The sequence below is a fragment of the Chanos chanos genome, chromosome 6 (genome assembly GCF_902362185.1).
Source record: "Chanos chanos chromosome 6, fChaCha1.1, whole genome shotgun sequence".
Classification (NCBI taxonomy): Eukaryota; Metazoa; Chordata; class Actinopteri; order Gonorynchiformes; family Chanidae; genus Chanos; species Chanos chanos.
This window is the reverse complement of record NC_044500.1, coordinates 23,874,844-23,886,247: the sequence shown is the minus strand read 5'-3', so window position 1 is coordinate 23,886,247 and position 11,404 is coordinate 23,874,844. Positions and strand designations below refer to the sequence as shown.

Below are 11,404 nucleotides of genomic sequence, written 5' to 3'. Positions count from 1 at the left end.
GTTTTCTTCTCGGGCTTGATCCATTTGAAGAAGTTCTCCTTCAGGCGCACATAGAGTTCCCGTGGTGTCTCACCCTGGTGAATGTCCATGGCTCGAAACCGTTGCCGGTAGGTCTCTGCTGTGATTTCGTATTTTGCTAAAATTGCAGCTTTGACCAGCTCATAGTCCTCTGTATCCTCACACTCCATGGCAACATAGGCACTACGGGCCTTCCCCATCAATAAGGGCACGAGGCGAATAGCCCAATCCTCCCGGGGCCAGCGGCACACCTTGGCTATCCTCTCAAAGGTAGTGAGGAAGTGTTCGATGTCATCATCTGGGGTAAGAGGATGTAACTTGGGTTCTTTGAAACCAAATGGGGGCAGTTACATACTGGCGTGCGTGTGGGTATTCATGTCTTTAATATTTGTTACATATACCATAAAAATACGGCGGAGCTTATTATGAAGTTTTTAGGTTGATTACAAAACTCAGGTTTTGGTCGGGTTTTGTGTATAAGGTGGTTGCGACTGTGCTGTTGTGTTTCCATATTCACAAGTAGTGCCTCCACCGAGAGGTCCCAGGCTGCTGTGATGTACTGTATTAGTTGTATACTTTTGTAATATTTTTCTGGTGAATCTCTACGGGTAAATGCAGTGTTCACAGATAAATCAAATGATTCTGAATGTACGGATGTACACAAATAACAGAGGCATCAGAATATCATTTTGTTTGTATGTTTTTTGCTTTTCTAATTTACATCATCTGAAATACCGGCCTGTCTGGACTGATGCTTTCGCATATGATCATATCATCCAAAATGCAAGGTCAAGTCAGTTTACCTGGATAAAACTTTCAGTATTGTCTTATACAATGCGTCTGATCAAAAATACAACTTTATACTATATTTTGTACTAAAAGCATTTGTTTCCTATAAAATGTAATCATAAAAATACAACCTTACTTCTTTTCAGTGGGATCTGATGGGATGCCTGACATGCAATCAAATCAGAGCACCCCATCTGGCCCCCAGCTGCTGTATATGAGTCAAAAGAACAAGAAGCGTTTGTGTCAGAGGAGCTAAAGAAAATTGTGAGCAAGGCAAAGGACAGTCCAGCAGATGAAATGACTTCTCTTCCACCAACTTATAGTAAGTACAAGGGATGAAGTTTGAGTTAGAGAAACTCGACTTTGACCTCTACCTTGACCTTGGCTGTCTTCTTTAAACATTCATCTGTTTCTTTGATTGCTATTTATGACATATCCATTGTTGTTTGCGAGTCAGTGATTACAGGTAGGAGACAATCTGGAGTGAAATGTAAATTGTTTCTACTGCTGACAGTGTCAGTGTTTCTGAAATAGGCCTTTCAGTTTCACTGAGGCATCAGAATATCATTAGAAATAAGACACAGACCTGTTCTCTGTGTTTGTGATAGCCAAACTGACGTTTTTCACCAAATGTTTCATCAGACATTTTTTAGCAGCTCCAAAGCAGGTCAAATTAAACACATTAAGTGCATGTCATCTTTGTCTTACTGACAATGCTGGAACTTTGTGCGCTTAGAGTATTGCATTCCTGAGAGAGTAGAACTAGTTCCAACACAGTACCTTCCACTGAACTGCAGACATGCCTGTATGTGCAGGTTCTGGAGAAGTAACCATCCTTCCCTGGAAAGAATACAAATATGACTGGATCTTATTGTCTCCTTCATGTGCCTGTCTCACTCTCTCTCACTCTGTCTGTCTTACAGTGTGTCAGGAACAGGTGGTTCAGAGGATCATTAATCTTATAGAAGAGTAGGGAGACATCATGGATTCAAAGGTAAGGATCCAACTCACCTTTACCTGACATAAAAACACAAGAAGTCTGAAACTTGCAAAATGCTTTTGCCTATGGCATTGCTGTTCAGATACTCATGTACCAGGTACACTCAGTGGGACAGAACTGTGCATTTGGAAGCTGGTTTATGTCTGGAAGGGTTTGTCATTGTTTGTGTTATTTTTGTTGTTTAATTGGACAGGGTCTGGCTTCACATTTCTAGATTTAATTCAAGGGTGAAGCTAGAGTTTGGCTTTAAAACATCAGCTTTCCACACTCTTGGTTTTTTCCTCATATTTTAATACTGGTGAGATATTTTTAAACAAATAATTAAAACCTCTCCCTCTCTCTCAGATGAAGGAGAGCCCTAGTATGAAATGTTTCTTTGAGAAGCTGTGCTACAGCTCTTTCCGACAGCTTGCCGATGGCTATGGTGAGGTGCCAGCTGAGAGGAGCCAGGCAGTCGAGGCAGCACCAGAGCCAGAACATGCCTTCACACTGGACTTCACTGCCAAGATAGCCAGTCTCTTGCACCAAATTGGGCCCATTCTGGGCTTTGGAAGCCAGTACCACAATGACTGCTTATACTAGCAAAATTCACCCAATAACTCAAGAATTGCCACAATCATCCTCCAAGACTGTCAACCACCAGTATACCCCCTGTGGTCACGTAGGCAGGACAAAATGCACTTCGTATGATTAAACAAATTATTTTTGAGTTAATGACAGTTGTTTTGTGCCAGAAATGACTCCAACATAGCAAAACAATAACATGCTGGAATGAGTCACTGCTGAGTGTTGCGTTACATTAGAAATCATTGGGCAGTAATCAAAACATGTTTTTTTTTGCTGATGATTTCAGAGTGAACACCCTGGTGAGTAGGACTCTCTGGGTTGGCAAGAGTCAGAATTATGACACGTGACAGAATTATGAACTCTCTCACCTTTTCTGATGTCTCAACCTAGCAATTAACAAGGAAAAAAAAAAACTTTTATCTACATGTTTACAGTAGTGACTGTCCCTGCTTCTTTGACCTTCTGGGACAAAACTAGGGCACTTTCCTGCACCTGCACTGTGTCAGCATGTTAAGTTATAGCCAAGTAATAACAATTGGCTGTTGTTGCACCTCTGTGCATTCAGAATGAAGCATCCATTCAGCTCTAACAGGGACCAGATCTGAAAGTTGATCCTGCACATCTGCAGACACCTCACTCTATATGTTGAATAGGACTGTATGTTCCATAGAACTGCATGTTGGTATGTTGAATGGTGAAGTTACAGTAGTTACGGTATACAGATCAAATATATAGTTATATATAGAAATTAAATGCTCTACAACATTATTCCATCCCAAACCTCTACTGAAGCTTTTGATGTGTCTGCTGGTTCAGCACATCAGACTGTCTAACATTTTATGGTTGTTTTTTCTCTTTCTATTTTTTATTTAAAAGATTATTCTGTTTTGTATTAGCTGATTTTCCATACTGTGAATGAAAATCAAAACTGGAAATTATGCAAGGTCTGAATGTGTGACTAAGTGAAAGAGTGAACACAAAGATTCATTTCAAAGAATAATTTCAGAAATCTCACATCCCCGCAGCTGAATAAACAACACAGGACGTGTTAGGTCAGTTGCTGGTACGGTTTCTTTCCTCAGTTTTGAGCAACTGCACATGCTTGATAGGCAAACAACATGCAAACTATGTGTTTCTATGTGAGTGCGTGTGATCGATGGACAGCATCACATTTCTTCCACATTGATCTATGCCATTAGTTTTCTTTATCCTGAACTGAGTCACTATGCACTTTTTGTTAGCTCTATTCTGCTCCTGGATAGATGTGAAAATGTAAGATTTACTGAGCTTCTCCGTCATGGGCACAGTGCCGGTGCCTCTAAACGAGATATTGGAGCATTCACATTCCACTATCTAGTCTGTCTCTGACCCTGCACAATACAGCTTTAAGATATGATGCCTTCACCATGCAAAGGTAAAACTTTTTTTTCTTTTCACTGCTGTAGTCATACGTCATTGTATGCTGACATTTGTTTAATGTTTTCAAGTTGCTTTGCTTTGTCTATGCAGGTTCTTGGACTTTTTGTTGTTGTTGGTTCATTTCTTTGTTTTTGCAGTACTTCTGTTTTTACAGAGGGCAGAAAATGTTTGATTTCTTTTTTTTACTTTTCTGGTGGAGGTCCTGCCCTCTCTATCTGCAAGGTAGCTCTAGGGGAGAGAAGCCACAGCCTGTGAGCAGGACCATCGTGTCAAGCTATAAAAATAAGAAGCAAAACAGATGTTTTTGTTTTTATCTTGAGATTCTAGTTTCTGTCATTTTCTGTGGGCTAACACAACAGGTCGTGCCTGTCAAGGTAGACTCTTTTCTAATGGGACTGAAAACACCTTGACAGTGATTTCATGACCTTTTGTGCATACAGCCAAAAACCCAGTGTCTTCTGTGCAGTGTGTGCAGAAAACTCACACAGATTAACAGCTTCCAGCGCATTATGACATTTACTGCCTCACTTTAACCAACTAAGCTAATCTTTATACCTTACATGAAGTTTATATTTGGTGTTTCCATTATTTTTAGATCCACTGCATATTTTACCTTTGCAAGCATGAAGTATTACTTTAACAAAATTAAGAATCTATTGACCTGGTCCCCATTGAGATCTGTAAACTGTGGAAATAAAACACTGAATAAAATATTCTATTTTTATTAACAAAAACATTCAGATATTTTACCTAGAACTGTTTTTTTTCTTGAATCAAAATATGCCATCAATGAGTTCTAGAAGAGACCATCCTAATCACTTAGTGTTTGTCTGGTGGGGAGGGGGGTTAAATGTACTAAGTTACTCCCTCTCTCCTCCCCACCAGACAAACACTAAGTTACTCCCTCACACCTCCCCACCTGAAAAAAACACCATCTCAGTTCCTCAGTCTGATCTCCTGAGCTTTATTTTGGGTAAATGATCGTTCCTTGTGATCCCTTCTCCCTCTCATCCAAGCAACAGCAACCACTCAGCTGTAACTCTGTGTACCTTATTTTAATGCTGCATTTAAAAGTATAATGACAACACACTAAATCTAAAGCTTGATAAAACGTACAAAATACATCACTCCAAACAGGTTTCAACATCCTTTTCCATTTTTATTATATTTTTATTCAGAAAAGGAAGATTAGTCAAAGAGACCAAAGCCCATATCCTCATCTGACTCCTCAGATTCTTCTTTCTTCTCTTCTTTTTTCTCTTCCGCTGCAAAAACAACACACACACACACACACACACACACAGATAAGTGAAAGTCAGTTAGGGATCACATTCTGTAAAGTAGAGCCGCTAACAATACAAATACTCAGGGCTGACCATAGACCATGCTACACTGATAAATATGTCTTTATTAAGTCACACTGTGATATACGCAGAGCTTACCTGCAGGTGCGTCTGTGGCTGCCGCAGCCCCTGTCCCACCAGCGGCAGGAGCTGCTGCCACTGCGCCACCCGCTGGTACGGAGGCTAATTTAGAGAGGCCTGCACAAATAAGGAGAAATAAAATATTTCAAGGCACTAAGCAAAAACAAACTGGAACTAGATCATTGATATGAGCAGCATAAGTGTACCTGCATTCATAACTTCATTAATGTCTTTGCCATTGAGTTCACTGATGACCTGTGGGGAACAATGAAGTCCTCTTAGAGAGCAGTCCCCATTACACCTGAATTTATTCATTAAAGCTGAACTGGACAGCTGGGTCAGCAGTCATACAAAAATTAGTCCTTTCACTCAAAGTGTAAAGATACTGAAATGACAGGACTTTGAGGACAAAGAGAACACGCACACAACTGTTCTGTTCAACTCTACTCTCCTGTAGTGCACATGTAGTAGTATGTAGTTTGAAACACAATTTTTTACAAAATTTTCCCAGGTCTGTGCAAATAAACTCACTTTGTTGAGGCGTTCGTCATCAGCCTCTATTCCCACACTCCCGAGAATGTTCTTGATGTCCTTAGATGAGGGGTTGGTGTTGCCACCGAGGACAGCCAGAAGGTAAGCGGCCACGTAACGCATTCTGTCAGAGAAAACATCACACTACCTTAACAGCAGGAATTGCAGTTTTCTAATGAAGTTCTCCTTTATTCCTCTTTGTACTGAACCCATCCTGAGTACTTGGGGTGACTGGGCAGCTGCCATGTAGCACCCAGAAGGGTGGGGCACCCATGTGATGTTGCATCATAGTGGCCACTGACACCACATCTGCGAGGACGATGACTGATAAACTGCATTTAGACTGAAATCCTCAACACAAAAAGCTGCCCAAATCCAAAGCTGGATGGGCCTAATTCCTGCTGGTTTTCACTAACTGGCCACTGTGATCTCTCACTGGATGAGAAGCACACACACACGTGCAAGGTAAATAATCACTCTAATCATGAGGTTAAGGAAAAGACACACGACCTCAGACGTCCGGATGGGACTTGGACACACCTGCACTAATGGTTCCCATGAAGTTCTTATGAAGAACTGACAGGTCCATCTCCTTCACAGACAGGCCGTGGTCGGCTACGTGTAAAAAAGGTGTTTTTAAGTCCGATAGTGAGACACAAGTCTGCCGAAAATTTTGAGCCTGACATGAATTTAACTCGTAACTTGGGCGCACACTGAAAGTTACAGCTTCGCAACAACAGAATATAATTTAAGAGCGAATTGGTTATGATCAAAATAAAAAGAAAGACAGAAAGAAAGAAAGACGCGTGATAACCTCGGGGATATTTTTACTAGAAGTTATTATCCCACACTTCCAGGCGCTGTTGCTGGCTTAAGACCTATGCTGAGGGAGAGCTATAACATGAGTTAGCCTGCTAGCACGTGTCTTGAAAGAGCACGTCTGCTCTCTTCTGTCATTGCTGGGAAAGTACACATAAGGAAAAAACAGAGTAGGAAGTACAGTTTTAAGTGGTGTACACCATTAGTGTGTCCCTTTAAGTGATTTCTCCACTTGACCTGTAAAAATACATACAAAATGGAGTAGCTAGTTGTCATTGCTACTGTTCAAAGCTAATATGGCTACCACTTACAGCTTTTCCCAACCCTCTTGTACATAAATGCACTTGAAATCGGATTTATAGGCTACATTTGGCAACTCTGGATTCTGCTGACATGCTAACACACCAAATAAAATCAAGCTGAATCATTAAAAGAATTTGTATTGACAATATTTCGAGAAATACATACTTTAAGTCCTTTACAGACACGAAACGTCGGTCACGCTGCGAGTTCCGGAAGAGAGAGGGTGGGTCTTGAACAAGAGCAAGAGACGAAAGAGATTTCTATAATATTATTGGTCTACTATTACGTCTTGTCTAAATTAATGGCTGTGATAGGACCGCGCCCACTCAAAGTCTGTTTCAAAATAGTAACGCCTTCTGAGCTCTCCATACCTCGCGAGAGTGCGCATGACAATTTAGTGGTGAAGTCGAAACAAAGGGAGATATTTGAGGACTGAATTGGTGCGTTTGGAGTGCGCCATGGAACTATTTTTGGAAAACTAGAGAATGCATAGCTTGTTTGTGACAACGTTCTCTTCTTGATAGAGACAAAAATGAGGAAATAATTCATTAATCCGAGTTTGGATTTCAAATTTAAGAATCTGTCATGCAAGTTTAATTCAATTTGCTTCATTAATTCGTTTTGACAGTTCTAATCACTGAAACAGATACTTTCAAAGGATATCTTAATTATTGTTTTGGGGTGAATTTCGGTAATATTGTTCAAGTATTCTATAACGACAGCACCGGCTGTGTTTCGATTTACCCCCCATCTCTGAGGTTTAATAGGAATTTCGGGGCCGCTCACCTGAAACCTATTATGATTACTCACGCTTGCTGAAACTTTGGAAAACAATCATGAGTTTTGTCCGATGTTATAGCTCTTTTAAAACTGAAAACCTGTTTTGTTGAGAGTTGTTGGCAAAGTGTTCTCTAGAAGCATGGCGCGATTGCGAAAAGGCACGGTCTGTTCGTTTTTGTGATCAACATAGCTGACAATACAATTAAAGTAAAGAAAAGTTTGGCTGTCTTATTAAGTACTCAGTAACAGAGAAGTGTTTAAACAGTAGATGAAGAAATATGTCGGTGATTGAGTTTTTCTCCGCTAAGAGTGAAGTTCTAACGGAGGTTATGAATCATTTTCATGCTTGCCGAGCTATTAAAATCATATGAATAATTATCATATTAATGGTTGTCCATTATAAGAGACTATAGGCGACAAAACGCATTAGAATTTGAATCCCTTCCACGAGCGCTCAGGATTAGGTGGTGAAGACAATATCTTGTCCCATTCTGTTGCGCAGTTTCTGACAGGGTCTGTGATAAAAGGTGAAGGGGTTGTTTGGGGGGGGGGGGGGGGGATTGTGAGTGTGTTTGTGTGTTTTCTTTCAAGTGTGACTTTGTGAATGTGAACTCTGAAATATCCATAAACACTACTTCTTTCACAATTTTCAGTTGTTTGCACTTTTATTTGTTTATTTATTAATTTGTTATTTATTATTATTAACATTATTTGTTAATGCCGCACAGGTTCCAGTTCAGTCCCTACTCCCTTGTGCCTCCCATATCCCATATTAGGTGGTGAACAGTCATTTAGCATAGTGCTCTACTACCAATTTCCCATCTGTACATGAACATCATAACCATCCTCTTCCATTTTATTAATACCCATATGCAAACCAAAATATCACACTTACAGACCTGTTGTTCTGGCCTGAGTCACAGTGTACAGTTTCTTTCCAGCTATGACTCATGCCACTGCGCTCTGAAAATTTGGGATACAAAACAGAGCACTTTAAATCTGACAGCATCACTTAAACGTCTATAATTAATATATACACTACATTTTCCATACGTGACAAATTCTGTTGCCTTTTGCTAACACATTTATCTACATCCATACAACCATAAGACATGGTTGATTTTGCAAATTTCTGATGCCAATCTTTTTGCATACACAACAGATAGCAAGTAGCCTAGTTCAAACCCTGGTCACAATTCTTGCACCTTAGCTCTAAATCTTGGTCTCACAGGTGATTCTTAGTTGTGTGTTAAATATTTCATGGATCAAAAGGCAAGTAATTAGAGACAAAGAAAATATTTTGGAATTGTTTCAGCCATCGGCCATTGAGTTTAACGGCATAACACAACCACAAAGCAACAACTACATAAACAGCCAATGGAATCAAGAGGGACTGAAAGAAGCTTACAAAAGCACATTAAAGCAACAACACCCCCAATTTACCCAGCAGTCTGGTATTAAACTAGAGTTTAGAAGTACAGTCAAATGTAGGTTTCATAGCATATTGTTCAACGATACTCCAATCACAGTTCAATCAATTCTTCTCCCTCCTCTTGGGTGAGAAGGTAAGTGACTGAGTCTGTCACAAACTTGAAGATTTTCTCCAAGTTCGTAACATACCACATCTTGTATGCACATTCCACCATCAGCACCAGGAGAAAGAGGCCGAGAAATACCAAGAAGATCCGGTCCAGGTGATACACCACCTTCTCTTTAAAGCTGCGTTGTTCCCATGGCAATGCACTCCTTGCCTCAGTGTAGCGAGCAAAGTGCAGCAGAGCCTCTTCCTCGCTGCCAGGTTCCGGTGCCTCAACCTCCAGGTCTTCCTCAGCCCCTTCGATCTGTGGCATCTCCACCAGTCACCTTCTGCTCCAACCAGAGTGTGTATTAGACTGTTAAATAGCAATTATTTCAAAACTCAATGCTTCGTTTTACACAGTGTTTCCTCACATGCCCAGAGATAAGCTCTACAGATTGTGTGGAGTTAAGCCACCTCAGAGACCATTGAGCTGTGCACTGACCTCGCTGTTTCTGTGCCCTGCACTAGGCTGTTTAAACAGATCGTCTCTGTCTTCTGTGTGCGCACTTAAGCATAAGCTGTTTTAGATCTGTTTCATCCTGCAATGGGTGGTGCCCCCCTTCCCCGGTCACTGTGTGTGAGTGAGAGAGAAAATATCACCTGGCTGATTAAGACCTGCGACCTCACTAAGTAGATGAGACAGTCTTAATAACACACTCAGCGCTTTCAAGGAGACAGATGGACACAGATGGTTTAATGTGGCAGTGATGAGGTGTGTGTCTCTGCAACAGAGAGCACTTAACTTCTGTCATTAATATGAACCTTGTTCTACAGCATTCAACAAACTTACAGAGGGAGCTTGCAGAAAACTGAACACACTGTTTTCAAAGTCCGATTGTATTCATGTGGTTTTACTATGACACTGTGTTCTTTCCATTTCTGTAGTTTTAATGTAACTGTAATAAGGCTATGGAAACGTACTGTAGTGTCTCTGTAGTTTTAATATGAAAAATGTGTGGTGACGCTAAAGGAACAAAAGGGCAGATCTTTAGATGCACAGTGCATCACAGGAGGCTCCTGAACAGCTAATTCTGAGCCCTGATGCATTAATATGGAAAGAGTCACTATTAACAAAGAACTAAGTTGAATTTCTGTTACACAAATGTAGCCATACATGAACAACCATATGCTCTTTGTGTTTTCACTCAATAATTATATGGCTAATATTTATGATGATGGTTTCATTCACACAACTAGCTCCCTTGGTTTGTTGGCTCATCGCTGTACTAACTAATGATATTTGCTACTGTCATAATTATAGTCATAATTGTAATTGTTTGAGAAAAAAACCCATATAACATAAGTGGTTGTATGAGACTGGTGTAATCCATATAGGATTTCGACCTCAGCTTTACAAACCAAACTCACTGTCTACACTGCAATGATATCACTTACTACTTGCAACGTGTACTACAGTAAACCCTCCTTATCCACAGATTCGCTTTCCGCGGTTTCAGTTACCCGTGGTCCAGAAATATTAAATGAAATATTCCAGAAATAAACAATTCCTAAGTTTTAAACTGTGTGCCATTCTGAGTGGCATGATGAAATCATCTCACCGTCCTGCTCAGGACATCAATCATCTTTTTGTCCAGCATATCCACACTGTACACGGCAAATTAAACTTTATCATAAGTATGTATGCATAAGGGAAACATATTATATATAGGGTTTGGTATTGTCCGCAGTTTCAGGCATATGCAGGAGGTCCCGGAACGTATGCCCCAACGATAAGGGGGGCCTACCGTATATTACAACAGAAAAGCTGCCACCTAGTGTAGAATAACCTGAATAGGCCTAAGAAAATGATGATAATAACACGGGTAGGTAACACTGCTCATTAATATACATTGTGTAGTCCTGCTGCTTACATTATCTTATCATTATCTTTCTCGTCGCTTGAGACATCTGAATAGAGCCCTAAGCAGAAGAATCTCCTATAATGGTGTCCCATCACACGACCATTTAGTCCATCCTGTAATGTTCTGTTATGGCAGAGTTGATCATGTGACCAAGCTGTTTCATCTCCACTGCTGTCTTTGCCCCACACTCAAGCGTCCTGACAAATTCTATCAATGTCCACAGATATTAAACACTAATAGCAGCTCTCCAAAACATTTCATATCAGGGAGTTATCAGATCTCTGTAAGTAATAATCACACATCAAGAACTCAC

General features: G+C 40.4%; 1 protein-coding gene across 1 annotated transcript; it reads right to left on the bottom strand.

Moving 5' to 3' along the window:
- Positions 1-4,927: 4,927 nt before the first annotated feature.
- Positions 4,928-7,112, bottom strand: rplp2 (ribosomal protein, large P2). The gene is made up of 5 exons (XM_030776558.1): positions 7,036-7,112; positions 5,749-5,872; positions 5,424-5,472; positions 5,236-5,334; positions 4,928-5,058 (listed from the first exon to the last, which is right to left on the bottom strand). Exons 2-5 carry the CDS (start codon positions 5,869-5,871, stop codon positions 4,982-4,984), a joined length of 348 nt encoding a protein of 115 aa, XP_030632418.1. The 5' UTR covers position 5,872; positions 7,036-7,112; the 3' UTR covers positions 4,928-4,981.
- Positions 7,113-11,404: the final 4,292 nt, after the last annotated feature.